The sequence below is a fragment of the Urocampus carinirostris genome, chromosome 7, assembly GCF_059441175.1.
Source record: "Urocampus carinirostris isolate Australia breed hairy pipefish chromosome 7, RoL_Ucar_1.0, whole genome shotgun sequence".
Classification (NCBI taxonomy): domain Eukaryota; kingdom Metazoa; phylum Chordata; class Actinopteri; order Syngnathiformes; family Syngnathidae; genus Urocampus; species Urocampus carinirostris.
Window position 1 is genome coordinate 37,364,507 of NC_142355.1, and position 19,184 is coordinate 37,383,690.

The following is a 19,184-nucleotide window of genomic DNA, read 5'->3' on the forward strand; positions in this document are numbered from 1 at the left end:
GACAGGTATGCTGTGATGACTTTAGACTACTTAAAGAATGTTTATGGTTAAAAACGAGATGTCTTAACCAGCTCGCGCAACCTTACGGTAGAAATACATCATACGGACTACAACTCAACAGTTAACAGGCAATAGCGCTAATGACTAAGTTAGTTGAAATATAATAATGTGAATGTGCTTAATTGCTGTTGAGATTGTCATGATTGTTTTCTGTTATTAGTGTCAATAAATTTGTTCAACCCCCTCCCCAAAAAAGTTATCTAAATACAGCTTGAAAAGTTAACTTTTCCTATTAAGATGACGTATTTACAGCCAATGTAGATTTAATGGTAATAAAACTTCAGAAAATGAATTTACCTCGGGCACATTTGACGAGCATAAGAACATTTTTTTTTTAATGTTTTCTCCGGTCGCTCATGTTAGTTCTTCACGCTAGCGCTACCCAACCGGAGAACTACAATATCTGCTTTATTGGACTACAACTTCTGGGGCGAAAAGGATGCCTAAACCGTCAGATTTTTACTTACTGATTAGAATAAACAAAAAAAAATCATAATATTAATGAATAACTTTAGACATTATCACAAGGGAAAAAACATGAGACTGTAATTTAACACAGATTTTAATCTTTCAGTGTTTTAGTATAAAAGAACAATAAACAAACGTTACACTTCCATTCGCTATGACTTTTGTTGAATTCCCAGATCTAAAGTACCAAAACTATACACACACGCGCGCGCAGAGTATAAGAAAAAAGGAAGTCGACCCGGCCAGCACTCTACCCTGTCAAAATAAAAGCTTCCTTGCTTTAGGGAGCTTGCACCTTGTTGGAAATGTGCCCATATCAGTCATATATATCCATATACATTTGCCATTTATATATGATCTGCTTTACAATAAATAAGCGCAGGCACGTTCCGCTTGCTCCGCTGACGCGATAAGGCCCAATAAAAAGCAATCTAAATAAATGTCAAAAGAAGACAAATAAATGGAAGAGGTGGCTGATGCTTTTGGTGGTGGTGGCTGTGGGAGATTAAGGGTGGGGAGCTCCTTTCAATATAAATATGTACAAACGAGTAAAAAGGTACAAACGTAATGCCAAAATGGTCAATAACTTAAACTAACAGATACAGTATGAACGATAGCACCAAAGATGACCGCGGCCTTTCGCGCCCCGTGACGTCATGTATGAGGAAGTGAATAAATTAAGTCAGGCTGTATGATGCATTCAAAGAAAGTGGGATATCGGATTATTCTATCATTGAAGGGTTCGAGCTGATTATCAACAATAAAATGATAGTGATAGTGTTTAGAAGAGTTTTGTCCTGCTTCAGCAATACAAACAAAACGTGGTTTAATCATCCAGATTGTAAAAATTCATCAAGTCAGAATAATCCCACGTATCCAGCTTCCTTTAATGCAGTATTAGAAAATAATGGACTGGTCCATTGAAACAAATGGAGAGAGCAGCCATCTTGCATTGCCACGTTTCTTTCTTTCTTTTTTTTTAGGGGTGCTTGTTTAGTGCTGCTCCATTGTTTTCATTAAGTATTAATTTTCTCAATTGTCACAACTCTGATATCAAGGTTACTTTTGACATCTGTGTACTTATTGCTAGAATCATCCAATACCTGTTTTTGATTCCATCCAATACCTTTAACAAGAATCAAACAGATTATTCCAAGTTTCAAAAAAAAGAAAAGAAAATTAAATATAATTTTATAATTAATGGGTACAAGTGCATGCCAAAACAGGGTGGCATAGACACAGGAAACGGCTCCAGAAAAAGAAACAAATACAACAGAGGAGCGAGTGACAACACAAGATGGCCGCTACAAGCCTTACTTGTCCTTTTCCGGTCAAGACCCCAATGCGCTAACAGAAAAACACACACGCATGCGCACAAGACATGTGTAAACAATCTCGCACATGCATGTGAAAAGAAAACACAAACGGGCGTGTGTATGTGTCTGCCCTAAAGAGCGAGGTGAAGGAGAGCGAGAGCGAGAGAGAGAGAGAGAGAGAGGGAATGAGAGGTACGGAAGGAAAGAGGGGAGAAAGGGGATAGAGAGAAAGGTAGCTAGAGAGGGGAAGAGAAGGTGGTAGAGAGCAAAAGATAAGAGAAAATGGCAGAGGGAGATATGATGAAAAAGAGGTGTAAAGAGGTATAGAGAAAGAGGGAGAGAGAGACATAGGGGCTAGAAAGAGCTAGAGAGAGCGAGGGATAGATGTAGAAAGAAAATGGGGTCACAAGAGGGGAATAAAGAAAAAGAGTGGTAGAGAGTAAGGTAGAATAGGGTAAAGGGAGGTGTAGGGATCGAGCGGTAGAGAGACGGAGAGATGTAGAAAAGGACGGAGGGAGGGGAAAGAGAAAGGGGGGTAGAGCGAGGAGAAAGTTGAGAGAGACAGGGAGAAAGGGGGAGAAAGTGGAGAGAAAAGGGTAGTGAGACACACATACACCCAAAATGAGACAGGCACCATCTCGGTGACAATAAGACAGTTGCAGCATGTGAGGCGATCACGCCGGAGGGCACATTCGTCCGTCCATCTTTCCCAAGTGTCGGCGTTGCATAGGTCGGAAACAAGATGGCCGCCACACGCTACAGTATGCGTCAATGTGGGCCGGGCGCGGCTCTTCCGGCAGTGCCGGCAAGGTCACGATGCTTCATGGCGCGCTCGAACGCTCGCCGCACCGACTTTTGCAGGTGAGAACGGCGAGACTCCAGCAGCTTGCCGCGGTCTAGGATGCGGTCCACGCCAAACGGGGACATCTTGGATTTAGGAAGCCATTGCCTGAAGGGGGAGACAGAGAAGCAGTTAGTGAGACAGGTACAAAATGCAGCAATTTTAGCTAACCGGTCAATTTAAAATCTGACTTTAAGGTTCTGTTACTAACATACAAAGGTTTGCATGGATTTGCCCCCTGCCTTATCTCTCTGATTTGATTTCCCCGATGTTCCTGCATGGAACCTCCGCTCTGAAAATGCTGGTCTACTTGTGACTCCAAGGGCCAAGAAGAAATGTACAGGCTCGAGAGCGTTCTCCATCTCGGCCCCGCTGCTGTGGAATATTCGGCCCCCTGGGATAAAATCTGTAGCCTTAGTGAAAGTGTTTCATCATGTTGAGATCTACATCCACCAGCCGGCTGACACGGGATGCTGCATCGTTGCTGTCATGGACTACTTGAACAATCTTACATATCACCCGTTTTGTATTGTTTATTGATGTCGACTACATACTGTGTATTGTTACCAAATGCAACATCTTTGTGTGGCCCCTTCTCAAATGTTTTTTTTCCTTCGCACTGAGGTTTTTGAGTTCTTCCTTGCATGCATTCTGGTTTAAGATCAGGGGATGGTGCCACTGTGGCCTGTGCAGTCCTTTGAGACACTGCGTGATTATGGGCTATACAAATAAAGGTGGACATGACTTGTCACGTGACTGGAAGCAATAAAGTTTCAACCACAAAAAAATTCTACCGAAAGTGTGCAAAAGTGTATTTTAGATTTGGCCACCAAAGTAAAAAAAACAAACAGTAAGAGCTACCTTATTAATTTATATATAACCACTGCTAACGATATATATATGAATGCAATGACTGATCAGTTGAAAAATGTCGCTGACCAAAATCTTAAAATATTGTATGCGACGGGAATCAAACCCAGGTCGCAACAGGGAGAATGCCGAAACCTAACCATTAGACCACTAGTGGTATAGATCACATATGAAAAGGCATTAAATTTGACCTCATTACAACATTTTTACTCAAGGTGCCAGAAATAATGGAGAAAACTGAGATTTTATCCGGAAAAACAAAGGTAAAAAAGCACGACAAGGAAATCAACACTTTGGTGTATCCGATGATGAATCAGACTTTGCGTTTCTTTATATCTTTCAGGACAAAATTTTGATTTTCTCAGATTTCTAACATTCATTTCTTGCACCGCGAGTAAAAAAAGATAATGGATAATGAGATAAAATTGAATGCTTTTTCACAGGTCATTTGTGCCACTATGGGTCTAGTGCACGGGTGTCAAACATGTGACGCTAGATCAAGCCAGCCAACGCAACCTTGGAGAAGCGCAAGAGACGAGTGACCTGCAGTTACAAATCTGTCCACTTAAATGTTGACAAAGCCAGGAGCCACTCACAAAACAGCTGGAGCTGGCTATTTGTCTTCAAATCTTTTTTTCTCCATGTCTCGCTCTTTTTCTTCTCTCCTTTTTTGTTGTTTACCCTTTTTACTTCTCTTTTATATTTCTTTATTCTTTCTCTTCTTTTTTTCCACCTCTTGGCCTCTTTTTCCTCTCCGTCTATTAACGATTTCTCTCTCAGTCCTCTTTACCCTTTTCTCTTTCTCACACATTTTTTCTCTCTTTTCCTCCCTCTATCTGTTTTTTTCCTTCTCTGTAATTATCCTTTTCTCTCTCTTTTGTTTTCTCCCCATCTCTTTCTTTCCTTTTCTCCCCTTCTCTTCCTTTAAACAAATAGTCCAACCACCGTGTGAATGTTTTTACTACCATGTGGCCTCTGAGGTAAAATGAATTTGACATGCCCGGCCAAGTGGTAAAGTTTGATCACTTTCACCACTGCGACCCAGACTCAGTTCCCTCTGCACAAAATGTTGTTGGTCATGTTTTTCAATTAATAATTACACAAATACAATATTAGACAATAACATTTCGTGTTTTAATGCACATGAATAAATACTATAAGCATTTCTGATCTTATCCACCGTATTTTGCAGCATATCATTAAGAGGTTTTAGGTGCGCTTTATGTTCCGGAAAACACGGATATAAAACCGATGTATTTCATTTTGCAGTGTTTCATTTTGGGCAAAAAAATGTGAATTTTAGTGCAACTCCAACAACTTGTGGTCAGCTGTTTTTGCACCTCACCAGCTGCGCTTGCTGTCGAAGAAGTGGACGAGGAAGAGTTTCTCGGCGGACCTGAACTGCATCTGCTCGCCGGCTCGGAGCACATCCCGCGGCGGGCGGGGAATCTCCCCCACCGTTCCCCCGTTGCGAAGGTGCCGTGCCGGCTGCCGTGTCGTCCGCGGGTCCACTATCTGCAGGGAAAATAAAACGGTGAAAATTTGTCCGGAAAGCCGAAAGTTCGGACACTTCTGGAGCATGCAAAGACTGAAGCTATAGCGGCGCCGCCTCCCTCCACGAGGGCCGCGGGTGACCTATCACAAGCACAATGGCACTCGGGGGCGGGCTGATGAGGGATGAGACATGGCGGGCGGTTGGCTAGCTTGGCAAGTCACTCACCAGGGCGGGGTAGGAGGGATATCCACTACATTTAGCCCAAACTAGCTTAAAGGGCTCGGCGACAAAGGGGAAGGCGGCCGAGGGCTTCCACACCTCTACAGGAACAACACAAGTCGATTACGAAAAAAAGCACAGGGGGCGCCAGTTTCAAATCATAAATACATCATAGATGAAAAGGTTTTGGTAACTAACCAGGGCAGGTCTGGATTAAGATAAAATGTATTTAGATTCTAAACACATCATGGGATCCTTTCCTTTTGATAAAAAAACAAGTTCAAGAGTTTACCAAGCACCCAAAGCCGCCTGGGACATAACTTTCCTGGCAAGCAAGCATGCACGCATTCACAACACGCATTTGTGCACAAATAGTACCATAAAAACGACGATTCCACCACACCACTTTTAAGTAAAAATCCCTATCGCTCCAGGAATAACGGCCCACGCAACCCTGATTGGCTGGCGAAGGAGATCAAATAGAAAGAGGTTCGTCTAAATCGGGCGTCAAGGGGACATCAGGCCCGTCTCCAATTTAATTGCAATTAAAGTCTTAGCTTGCTTTCTTTTTTGGTAAGGGACGCATTTACTCTGTCTATTAAGGTTACAATTTTTACTCAAAAAGATAGATGCACTGTAACAAATCCAAAAATATTAAGAATCAGAGAACTACATTTTCAATGTCTCATGTTGACGCGTTTTTTTATGTTATAATACTATATGCCGTTTTCCAGTCTAATCAAAAGTCTGGGAGTCCGACTTCCAAACCAAGTGCGTCAGGTAAACAGAGCAAAGGATCAAAGCAATTACCTGCGGGGACCCTGACAGGCTGACTGAACTCCCCGTTCTCTGCGCAGGACGCGGAACTGCTTTTCTCGTCTAGCGTGTTGCGTCGAGTGGCGGTCACCGACGCCGGTCTCCCTTTACTGCTTTCAAAAAACACAATGCCGCTAGAGGGAAGGAAAATCACACACACTCCAATTATAACTGGGAGAAGTGCAACACGAATCGGGTAATGCTAAAAAGACTCACCTGGCACCGGAAAGGGCGCTGCCGCTCGACGAGATGCTGGATTCGGATGCGCAGCGGCGTCGTGGCTCCAGCAATCGGGGTGGCGAGGGGGCCTCTTCCTCGTCTGCCACGTCCTCCACCACAAAACCGTTGGCGATGCCTGAACGGACAAACTTGCTTTTGAATACTTGCTCATTGGAGTCAGAAACTTAATATCGACACACAACTTTTTGAATAAATAAATGAATGAAAACTTTTATTTCGAACATTAAAACAAAAACAGGACAAAAACAATTAGTCAACAACAAAATAATGTCACATAACATGTTCGAAAAGGGGTAGTCAGAAGCAGATGCTTATTTTTCCTACCCCTTTATCTTCCCTATTAAATACATTTTACAAATCCTCCTTTCCTTTTATGTCTAATATAACAAAATCTCAGGGATATACTTATTACATAGGTCAGATATCAATAATTATAATAATTACAATAATCACATATATTATACACTAATCTTCGTAATACCCATCCCTCAACGTCATAATGCGCCTAGTTACCAAATGTCACTGCGGCACCAATGATAATAACAACAATAAAAATAAACATAATATTTATAATATATAAACAGTTCTGATACAATAATAGCAACAATAACAACAAGTTAACCATAGTTTTAAACACAGTATTTCCCTCATATCCCATTTTCTTTATATCAGTTCGGTGAAAGAGGTGGAACGCTTACTAAGTATTCAGATGAGAAAATAACGGATGCACTTGCCTCTTAGGCAACTACAAACTGCCGTCCATTTTTGTTAAAATTATTACAACAGCTTTTCAGTTCAATAATGTCTACATAAAGGACTCGTCTTTGGCATTACAACCAGTATGCACGTCTACCGTACTCTGTATGTAAATTATGGCATGATAAATGCAATCTTGTTTTTCTATGCAATTTCTTTAATATTTAACTGCTATATTTACTAAATCACAATATGAAATTTTTTTTAGAGAAGGACCTGTATATGCTAGGGGTCCATAGGCTTACATTGACGCTAAAGAGAAAAGCAAATACACGACAACCATGGAAACAAAGCTTGCCATGATCCAGAAATACAAAGAATGCAACCCTCACCAAGTAGCACGGGCATACCCTATCGACGACTCAAACTACATATTAAAATTAAGGATGCGATTAAATGAAATCTTCCCCGGGCATGAAAAAGTGCCCCCATTATTAAAAATAATTTTGAATTTTGTTCTGCCATCTCCTCTCCCTTTCTGCATCCACCTGCAATTCCACTCAACCAGCTCAAGTCATACCAACCAATGTAAAAATGTGTATATATATATATATATATATATATATATATATATAAATAAAACATATATAACACATTAGTAGTATTTGTTGAATACTACTATGTTATCTTAGCGTTTTTATCTGGTGTACTGGGGTGTTTAAAATATATTAGCCGACGACCATGTTTCTATCCCCCCGCAATATAGCAATTTCCCTTGCGATCCCCACCTCAGAAAAGATAAATTTCATATCCTGGGGCTTTACTGAATTATTAATTTCTGTCTTTTATGATATTTTGTTTTTCCTGGCTATTAAACATAAGTTTTCCATTCCTTATAAGGTAAGTTGCTTATCAAATTCTCACTTACTAAAAAAGCCAAATGTCAGACAAGCAAAAAGAAGACCTACCCGTGTCTAGACGTTTAATGGGGGACTCCTCTTCTTCCTCGCCGTCCTCGCTGCTGCTCCTCGGCCGTTTCTTAGGGAGAAGGAGCGTCTCCAGTCGCGGGATGACCACTGACAGGAAGGTTTTGGCACCTAGTGGCAGCAGTGGGGATGGCAAGGGGGTGGCAGGACACTCTTGCTCTCCGGGTGGCTTCTGCGGACTGACGCTCTTGGATTTGTGGAACAGGACGTTAGTCTGTTGATGGTCTCTGAGGTGCCCGTTGAACTTGGCGGGGGCGGCTGAGGTAGGAGAGTTGCAAGTCGTATCACCGGCCTCACTATCCGCCCGCTTCAGTGTGGGTGGTCCTAAATCGGGCGGTGATGAAGGCGTATCTGACGGTATCACAGCCGGCGGTGCCTCGAGCTTTGGCGGAAGGGCAGAGTCTTTCTCTGGAGTGCAGGGACGCTCCGGGAGTTGCAGTGCGGGCTGCTCAAACGGTTGAGGGGCGGCCGAAAGAGATTTCTTGAGCCTCATCTCACTGCGGACTTCCATGATGGTCTTCTTGAGCTGCTTGAGCCTCCTGCTGCGAGTCGGACCGTTCTTCATGGCCTTGCTCAAGTCCAGCTTCTCCAGAAGCTCCTTCAGCTGGTCCTCCAGTGGCATCAGACAACGGTACGCCGGCTTCAGGATGCGCTCCACTGAAGGCCACACAGACGAGTTCCAATAAGTTCATAGACAAAAAGGCACCAACGACGTTTACAAGCAGACAATTATCTGATTGTGAAAGGACTACTGCAACGCTTTTTTTAAGAGGGGGTACATTCCAAAAAGAACCCGTGAGTTTATTTTTTAAACAATTATTATGCAATTGAATACTTTATTATGCACAAAAAACAAACACTTTTATGGGCTCAAATTTGCTTAACAAAAAAAGTACTGTGATAATGTTTTTTATCAATTCTTTTTTTTAATACTACTGTACTGTTGGATAATAATAATAATAAGCTAATAATAAAAATCTAATAATAATAAGCGGGGACACTGTTAAACCAATCAGAATGCAGAACACAATGCAAATCCGTAAAGTAGCGAAGCTGAAAAGTCAACCGCGCTACAGCGAGCAATCCGAATAATTCATTTACATGCCTAACGACAAACTAATATCCCCATACTGTAAGCTCATTATAGAAGTAAGATCGGGCCTAAAAAAATCCAGGCCGACCCGACACGAGTTGCGGGTACATGAAATGAACCCGCCCCAAACCGGCAGACTAACTTGATTTGATAACCAAGCTCGAAAAAACCCCGAAGCTTTGAGTTGCCGCCAAACTGAACATGAAACTTTACTTCGGCCGTGCGCTGTTCAGCGCTTAACTGTGCGTTTCAGCTGAACTACGCAGGTTAGGGTTAACTTGGGACCGAGCCCCCCAAATAAAGTGTGCAGTGCAAGCAGTGCATTGGCCCGTCTTAATGATTGACATTTTAAGTCCAACATCTTACCTATAGCTCTTAAGTTATTTTCATGGGTTTTAACCATTAGGCATGGGTTTGTATCCCCTGCTATTCAGCCATTTCACTTTGCGATCCCCCACACTTAACAGATGTGGTATCCTTGGGGTCATTTATACGTCCATGCGACCAATGAAATGGATTTTGGGCAAAAGGGTGGGGACGGATGGAAAACAGCAAAGTCAATCTTCTTCACCTTTTGATTCACCCAGCTAAACCCCGAGCAAGGACTCACCTTTGTCCCAGGTGAAGGGAGGGGGTGCCTCCACTTCAGGGGCCTCGGGCAACATCAGACCGCCCGGGAAGTCAAAACCGATCCGCTCGGCCTCCTTCCGGGCATTGCGCAGGATGCTACCGCCGTGGTCTTGCATCCTCTGAGCCACCTTGTAGAAAAAGGACTCCTTAGCATTGTACTTCATGCAGTTGGAGATCATAAGGTCGAAGTCGGCCTCAAAGTCCTCCAGGCTGCGGTACGCGTGGTCGTCGATGCGGGACCTCATGGTGGAGAAGTCCATGGGCTCCTTGATGTGGTCCAAGTAGTCTGGGACCTGTTGGGAAGGAAGATCATGTTTCAAGTGAGGGAAGAGAATCTTCTCAAAAATGTTCTAGATTGAAGTGTAGCAGTTCACATTTACAGACCTCATCAGTGTTGACGGGCTGAGCAAAGACATTGTATTGGTCCCTTTGCTGCATTTGACTGAGCACCGCCCTCAGCAAGATGTTAAAAGGTGTCAGCTGGACCTCCAGCACCGACTGCTGCAGTTTCATCTGGTAAACAGACGCAAAAATATGCATTTAAGTGTGAAAAAAAATCCCTGCAAAAGGTCGTTGTTTCTTAGAATTGAGCTGAAGTGTGTGCAATCAGAGAAGACAAACAATTGAAACCCGGAGGATACCACTCATAAAATGTGTGAAGCCTACATCCTGATTCTCTGAATTTCATTCAGCGACAAGACATGAAAGCTTTTGTTAATTCCAACAACAAAAGACAGACCGACCTTGATTCCCCGCACTGGCTGAAAAAAGCCAAAAGCAGGAGTTGGTCAGGGCTGGCCGGGGCAAATGATTTTAGTTACTAGCAAGAGAAGCTACTTGCTGATCAGGTCACTGATCACTGGACTCACGGACATAAGTGGCTAGAGAAGCAAACAGCGATAAAAAGGGGAAATGCTTAATAACGGGACTCAGCAGTGTTCGCTTGCATGACCAGTTGTAAATGGCGAGTGACACTGAAACACAAATCAGGAGCAGCTAACAATGCCTGGTAGCGGCAAGCCAGCCTGCGGGCAGCTAACATGATTGGCTGGAGACAAAAAACCTTCAAACTGTTTAACGAAACAGCAATAAAACCCAATCAAAGACAATTTATATTAATTAACTATTCAACTATTTCAGTCATAATGTGAAGATTGAGTTGGACTACCTCTTCCTTCTTGAGCTTCTCCCTCTTCCTGATAAGCTCCAACAAGAGTCGGGCTCGCTCTAGGTCGTGCCGCAGCCTGTGCCACTCCTTGAGTTGTTCCTTCAGCGCCCGGTTGCTTTCGGCGCGATCCTTGGGGGCGAGGGGGGTAAGAGGACGTTCAAAATCAAAGTCGACGGGAAAAGCTCCGATGTTGCGGGACACTCACGGCGGAAGTGGACTTGAGCGACTGGGCTGGATTTGTCTGCAGGCGGCGGATGAGCGGCACGTTGTTCCTGGACTGCCTTTTGAGGACCCAGTAGCCGAGAACACGCTCTACAAACGGCCTCTTCCTCTGGATGGCCACCTGGTTCAGGATGCCTTCCAGACTGACCACAAGAGAGAAAGAGGTTGAGAGAATTTTTCTGAGTCCATGCAAAGATCACAGACAAGGGCGTGCATTTTGAAATCAGCTATCAGCTCATTTCAACAATTCAATATTTCTTAATTATTGTTTTTCTAAGAAAATAGGCAAGTCAAGGTTACTTGCATGGCCATGATGTGGACTATTCTGAACCCTGACGGCCAGTTTGCAAAAGTCAATTAAAAACAATAAAATAAAAGGCTCGGCAAAAGCAGTTATTGACATCATCATTTCTGGAATACCAACTAAAAGTATGGTCTGATTTATTTATTTGCTATCAATATTTAATGTGCGTAGAATTCCCGCTTCTCGTTTTTTTTCACATCACAGTGGCATTTTACTGCTAGTGCTATCAAAGTTAGCAGTTTGAAAGCTTCTAAACAACAAATCTGAGTGCACTAGTTATCCACTGACTTGGTTTCTGGTTTTCTGTTGAATATTTTTTAACTCAGCAATGTTGTAGCAAACAGAGTGTTTTTTAATATAAACTGATAACAACATTCCAAGTGTTTGTCGAACAGCCCAACAACGAACAAAAATACAACTGAAAATATGTGAGGTACTCTTTTATAAAGAGGCAACATCGGAGAATGAGCGTACTTCTTTTGATGTCATTCCATTGTACATTGAATGTTTTTATAAAGCACTTTTGAGTTGCAATTCAGTATATGAAAATTGCTATAGATTTAATTACGATTAGGATCATGTTAACCTCGTGCATTTAAAAAACAGTCTTGAGGCGCTTTCTTCCGAACCAAAGTGCTACAAGTTCATCGCCGGATCAAGCGGAAAGTCCATGCACCCTCTTACTTGCCGCATAAATCATGCGACACAACGAATCAATGGATAAAATGGATCTTAAAACAGATTTAATAATCTGTTTTATTTACCGATCCTCTGTTGCAGCTCTACATATGGAATCTAAATAATTTGGATTTAGATATTGGAGACATAATCCTGTTGAGAGTAATTATTGCCTATTTCAAATTGTAAATACTGAGTACGTTTGTGCAAGAATCTCAAGTCTATGGAGACAAAACAGTCCTGGCTTAGAGCAGAGCAGGAATCGTCTCAAATCAAATGGCTTGAAATCTCCGTTGTAGCACTCTGGCCTACCTGGAGGCAGTGATGCTGGGACCAGAGGTGCAGGGGACCTCGGGTTCTGCAGGAGGCTCGGGTGGGGGCTCAGGCCTCTTGCTTCGCTTTTTGTACCACGGCTTTGCGCGTGCCCTACCGCGTTTGTGGCAGGCACCGTTCTTGCGATGTGGCTCTTCGTAGACCTTAAGTGGGCGTCGCTCGCAGCCGTGTGGCGAGTGGCTGCAGCAGTAAGCCGTCTTCTTGACGGAGAAGGCACCGGGTGCCGCCGCCTCCTCCTTAACGGGCTCCATCTTCATGAAGAGGCCGGCCTTTTGCGCGCAGCTGACGTGGAAGGCAGAGTAACAGTTGACCCGGTCGCACTGGATGCAGGCACCGGTCCCTTTCTCCTTGCACAGGTAGCAGGTCAACTTCCAGCGAGCCGGCGGGATGTTGCGCATCCCGACGATGGGCTCGACAAAGACAGTGTCCGAGAAGCCGACCTCGGGCACCCATAGGCCGCAAGCCACGTGACCCCAACGGCCGTCGTCTGTCTTCTTGAGAGCACCGCCCCGATTGGGGCAGAAGACACAGTCGGCGGGTCGGCCCGGCCGCTGCAGGCAGTGCCTGCACAGCCAGCGTCCCTCGGGGACGTACGGCACGCCGTAGCATTCCTGGTGCACGGCGATGTTGCACTCATCGCAGAAGAGGATGACGTTGCTGTCGGCGCCGTCGCCATCCATGCAGACGCAGCACACGGCGTCCTCATCTACCGGCGGCTCGCCCTGGCCCTGCATGTCGGCGAACGACTCCTTCTCCAAGCGGTCCATGAGGAACTCAAAGAGATTGCTAGACACCATGCTGGCGCCTTCGCTCCTGCGCTTCTCGTTGAGCAGCTCCAGCCAAGCAAAGTCCTCTTCGTCCATGTCGTATTCTACCTCATCGTCCAGCTCCTCCGCCGTGCGCTCAGCGTACGTGTAATACGCCGCCGGCCTTTTGGGCACCACTGGCAAGTTGTACTCCACCGTCAAGACTTTGGGCTCCAACAGCGTTGGTGTGGGCTGGGGTTCAACCTGCGGGGGTGGCAAGCCGGCGTTTTTCTTGCGCTGGCTGTTTTTCAGGCGCACAGAGCGCACCAGAACCTGCTGGGGCTTCTCGCTGTTCTCCTTGTTGCTGTTGCACTCCAGGATCTCCTGCGCCGTTGGATCGTCATCGCCAATAACCTCCAGCTTGTCATAAATGCTTAGGCGGTGGACGCGGCCGTCCACCTCCAGCTCTACCATGCGTTGGGCTTGCGCGTACGTCAGCGTCTCGCGGTTGGGCGACGGCTTGATGGGCGAAGAGTCCCTCTTCAGCGCCGCCGGTCGCTGATACCGGGATTTTTTCTTCATGCCGTCGGTTACTGTGAGAGAAAAGAGTGGCAAACCAGTGAGCAGATTCAGGGCTGAAAAACCACACGCCTAATTCATCTTTTTTTTTTTATACACAGGTAATCAGTAAAACGCTTACACACACTTTTAAGTGCGGATAGTGTTCCCTCACTATATCACAGTTCAACTTCTGCGTCCTCGGTGCACGATGGCAGTTTTCTATTACTTTTGCAGCTTTAGCGTGCATCGCAGAGTTTCGGCCTCATTTTAGAGAGCAGCAGTTCACTCAAACAAATCAGAGAACTGCCTTCGGTTTCCTGGGTGCTTATTGTAAAAAAATACCCTGATTACAGGTCATTTGTATATATTACTATTACATGGGCAGAGTGAGAGTGACAAAAAGATGTTTCCATATTTAACTTTTGAAAATAATGAAAGGATGATTTCTTTCAGGTCACTCGCCAAAAGCAACCAAGTAGGGTGCTTGTTTGCTCTCATTCCAAATGTGGGCTCCATTGCTGCATCACATCTGTTTTTAAGTTGAGCCTGTGCATGGCTTTCCGGATTTACACTACAAATTGACAGATATAACTGTTGCATCGACTATATCTGGACATTTTGCTTTTTTACCTTGGGTCAGAAAATAAAACAAAAATGTCCAAGACGCATGAGGCTTTCTAAGCAAGGAAGCCAGGGTTTGCATGGATCATTCTTTTCTGTACTACGAGTCGCACAGTACTTTAGGGAACCAAAATATCTCGGATGAGGGAAACTACATCTACATGTAAACAGATACCTTGTTTCTATATTGCAGAAATTGGCTTAACAACACTGAGGGAATACTGTACATTAAAATTTATTGACGGAAGTATCACTGTGCAGCCTTCAAAAGACCACTAAACCACTACTTTGAATATACTTCTTCACACAAGACTATTTCTAAAGTGAAGAGTCCTACTAATACAAAAAATGCTTAAAATATCTGATGTTGCCATGATTTCCGCCCAGTTAGAAGTCCAAAAAGGCTATGGACTTGGAAAAAAAGAAGTCAAGGGTGTCCCAGTAAAGACAGTTGTTAACCTTCAAGTCTGCTTGTGACACCTGGAGGACAATGACCATAAATTCCTAACACTCTTTTACTGTGGAGGAGCAGGAAATCCTGACTGAACCCGTAACCCGATCCTCCTACTAGGCTGGTTTATATTGTCTTGAGGTTCTCCCATCCTGATCCGATCGTGTTCTTGTACACTCAAACTTGTTTCCTCTGAAAATTACAACACCCAAAAAGCCAATAGGCTATCCCCTCTTGCAAGTTTTTCTGACAAAAAGGGAAGCATACGAAAATATTTTTTTAAGACATGTCACAACACATAAACTTCAAAAACGCAGGTGTTGAAATGGGCCAAATTATTTTCGTTTAGATTTTAATTACAGGTTAATAAAAGAAAATGACATTTAGCACAACTAAGTGTATGTTGAGATTGTTCTAACTATGTGGGTTTATACACAAAAGGAAAACTGTGTTCACTTTTTCAACAAACGCTCAAGTGTTCACACACTCTTTCTGCCAAGTGAATGTTCAGCCTCAGCATAGAAAAAAACAAGTTGAAAGACCAGGGGGCAATGGTAAGGTGATTACAAGTTCACTGGGTCAGTCACATGGTGCGTTTGTTATCTCAAGTCAGTTGTGCATTGTTGTGTGGGGTCAGACTGCTATAACACAAACCGTATCTTCAGTTTTAAATAATGTTTGCCCAAGACAATTTCCATGGTTCTGAATTTTTAACAAATTTGTCAGCAGTTGCCAATTGAATTTGCCATGCTTGATATGGACGTATAGCACACATACAATTTGGGTGATTTTAATATTTTTAGCTTAGGTACCATGGGTTTGGAGCTACTCATAAGTTTCTATCCTCCTCTACAAAGCAGTTATCTTTGCATTCCCACCCTATAATTAATGCGTTTGTTACCTCCCGTCTCGATTACTGTAATGCACTATTCTCCGGTCCCCGAAGTCCAAAATCAAGAGCATTCACCTAGTACAAAATGCTGCAGCGTGGCTTTTGACTAAAACAAGAAAGTTTGATCACATGACCCTGATTTTAGCTAACCTGCATTGGCTCCCTGTTAGCTTAAGATGTGATTTAGGGTACTGTTAGTATCATACAAAATCATGCATGGACTTGCTCCCTCATATCTTACAGATTTAATTTCCGCCTATGCTCCGGTCAGGAGCCTTCGCTCTGAAAACGCTGGTCTACTAGTGATCCCAAGAGCCAAGAAGAGATCTGCAGGATGGAGAGCGTTCTCCATCCGGGCACCGGTGCTGTGGAATGCTCTCCCCCTGAGATTCGATCTGCAACCTCAGTGGAAATGTTTACATCTAAGTTTAAAACACACTTCTATACTATAGAATATGAATAACTTATATTTTATGTTGACAATATCAGGGGATGGTGTCATAATTGTTATAATAGTTTGCAATAGTCTTTGATCTGTGCAGCCCATTTGAGACTCTTTGTGATTAAGGGATATACAAATACAGATGACGCATGTGGGAGTCTAGTGTACAGCATCTCTTCATCAGATAGGAGTGTATCACAGTAACATGTTGGGGTACATGTTTTTAATTAGGACGTATTTGTATAGACTCACATTTTTTTTTGGTTTGAACACATTTATTGACACTAATAACAGAAAATCTTGACAATCTCAACAGCAATCAAGCACATTCACAATATTATATTTCAATATGACGTTTAACAGCAAACACAATGTGAGGTTTGAACAACCCTTCTCAAATAAAAATGCAACTCATTGAGTTCTATAAACACAAAGATGTGTATCAAACTAACCATGCGAGGAAAAGGACCTTTACGGTGACGATTTTGTTTAAAGTGATGCATAAAGACTTTTGTGTTTGTGCTGACGTCCTGGGCAGAAAGCAATGAATGAAAGAGCTCTAGTACTCAGCAAGGGAGCAGCGAAGTCTACCCAACCCCCCCGATTGAATGTGCATAGGCAACTGTTAGCAACAGTTAGCCGCTGCAGCTAACGTCCGCTTAGCTACCGAGAAACCCACCAGGGTTACTTTTGCGACTGGACAACGGCGACTAAAACATTCGTTGGAATGGAATAAGTTCAAATCAAACGCGTAACTATGTTTATTCGGAGACTTTTATTGACATAGTCTTTCGTAACGAGTCAAGATCCAGGGCTAGCATGCTAACATTAGCAAATATGGCGACCAATACAACAAGAACACCCACAGGGTCTTTAAAAAAAAGTTGTCGTGTTCTAACAGCCCTTATTATTTGCTTTTCACGACAAACTGAGTTCAACGTTTCAGGTGAATTTTCAAGAGCGGTACCGGAAAGTTTTAGGTCTGACTAACCGTGGTTTTGTCAAGAATTCCGCTGTAAGAGAGGAAGACGACTGGCAATGGCGACGGCGAGGCCTTCGAAGCCCGAGCGGCAGTTGGGTTAAATCCGCATCGAGACGGAGTTTGGGTCCGAACCGAACGAGCCCAAATGGTAGGTGCCAAGTATCCAGGGCGACCCAAAGTTTCTGTTCCGGTAGTGAGAGACTCGAATGTCGGTCTTCGGTCTGACGAGTTGTGCTGCTTCGGTTCTCTTCCCCCAACAACAATGCGGCGGAGTTCTTGGCGTCATGACGTCGTGCGTACGTAGCGACACAAACCCGGAAGTCACTCAGATTTTTTGGGGGGGATTTAATTTATACAAAGCCATAATTTCCACATCTTTATGTATTTGTGTCATCACGTTGAATTGAAGAAAAAACAAAAGTGTTTATTAATCGAACGTAATTTGGTTGCCTGTTTATGATATGTCAATATGCAGGGGTCATCAAGGCAGTGCCCACTGTCCCCATAAGAACACCAGAGGAGCCAGTAGGCTTGTTCTGAGAATATCTCATCAGCCATTGTGATTTCCAAGGAAATTGGATTTCTAACTGGCATGAGGACTGAACCAATTTCAACCCTAATTCCAGATACTATGATCTGGTGAAGCAGGGGTAGGGAACCGATGGCTCGGGAGCCATCTATGGCTCTTTTCATGAGTACATATGGCTCCGAAATAAAATGCAACTATTGCACATCCCTCTGTAGCGTTCCAAAGTCAAGTGATTTCATCCCGATTTTGGTCCATATAAAGCCGAAGCAACTTAATGCAGAAGTTTGATAAGAAACCATTTAAACTGATAAATAAAAACGCTGGCAAACGACATTGATTGGGTGAGCAGTACAGGTGCAGCGTAAGACACTTCCTTCTCTCTCTCTCTCGCTCGCTCAGTGCAATCTACACCGAAAGTGAATATTTTTAATTGAAAAAAAATTGCCTCAACACTCTTAACTGAAGGTGGAAGACAAATTGTAAATGGTATATTTACATTGATTTGGGACACAGGATTTGGCATTATTGTCATTTCATTAAATCATCAAATGGCACACAGTGAAATAAAATGTGCTGAAGAATTAGCTTTTGTCTAGAGAGTGTGTTTGGCAGTTTTTTCAATTTTGTCTGAAAATATATGATGTGGCTCTCTCAATTTCTTTTGAAAACATTAGTTGCTTTTTTGGCTCTTTATGTCAAAAAGGTTCCTGACCCCCTTTGGTAAAGTAATAACATAGTAAGCCAAAATCAAATAAAAGCAAAAAGTTTAACAGCAGCAAGAAGATGTCTTAACTGCAGCTTTTGTTGAATAAACCATTTCCCCCCACCCCAAAAAAAGGGAAGTGGCTTGACGGTAACGGGGACACTTAGGTTGGAAGATATACTTTAACTAAACACTTAGAATTCACAGTATTTTCCAAATTATGAGGTGTGCTGGATTACCAAGGCACACTTTTCAATTTCTGGCAAACTTTCAGTTTTCTACGCGTGCCTTCAAATCTGGAAAATACATAAACTAGATAAATGTTAATATTTTTTCTTTTGTATTCTTGTTAAAACTTTACCATATTTCCTGGACAATAAGGCTCATCAGATATTAAAGCATGCTTTCAAATTTCTGGCATTTTCTGTTTTTTAAGTGCGCCTTATAGTTCGAAAAAATACAATAATTACCAAATGAAAACAGTATTTTAGCACAGGCGTCACCAAGCTTTTTGAAGCTGAGGGCTATACTTTTTGTTTTTGTGGGCTTTTAGTTTGAAGTGGGATTATAAAAAAAAAAACGTATATTGTTCATTATATTATTACCATATTGTAATTATTAGAAATACAGTTTAAAAGGGTTTGTCAACATGTCAAACATCATGCCAGTTTGAAATACCCTTTCCTAGAAAATCACAACGACCCATCACTTGGAAGCTATTTTAAAATGTTGTCTTCAGGCTACTAAGGTGTTATTAAAGAGCTCCTTGGGATCTCTGGGCACCACATTGGTGATCCATTTTGTAGCGAAACTAGTTCTGAA

General features: G+C 43.1%; 1 protein-coding gene across 2 annotated transcripts; it reads right to left on the minus strand.

Annotated features, from left to right (window-relative positions):
• Nucleotides 1–604: 604 nt before the first annotated feature.
• LOC148363242 (bromodomain-containing protein 1-like) lies at nucleotides 605–19,041 on the minus strand. Of its 2 annotated transcripts, XM_088340861.1 has the most exons (12): nucleotides 17,140–19,041; nucleotides 12,415–13,774; nucleotides 11,104–11,263; nucleotides 10,899–11,027; nucleotides 10,115–10,243; nucleotides 9,711–10,023; nucleotides 7,990–8,664; nucleotides 6,302–6,440; nucleotides 6,080–6,219; nucleotides 5,272–5,370; nucleotides 4,901–5,066; nucleotides 605–2,793 (listed from the first exon to the last, which is right to left on the minus strand). In XM_088340861.1, exons 2-12 carry the CDS (start codon nucleotides 13,761–13,763, stop codon nucleotides 2,613–2,615), a joined length of 3,480 nt encoding a protein of 1,159 aa, XP_088196987.1. In that variant the 5' UTR covers nucleotides 13,764–13,774; nucleotides 17,140–19,041; the 3' UTR covers nucleotides 605–2,612. The 2 variants fall into 2 exon arrangements, with proteins under 2 accessions (XP_088196987.1, XP_088196986.1); XM_088340860.1 differs by lacking the exon at nucleotides 5,272–5,370 and having other exon boundaries at nucleotides 2,635–2,793; nucleotides 4,901–5,070.
• Nucleotides 19,042–19,184: the final 143 nt, after the last annotated feature.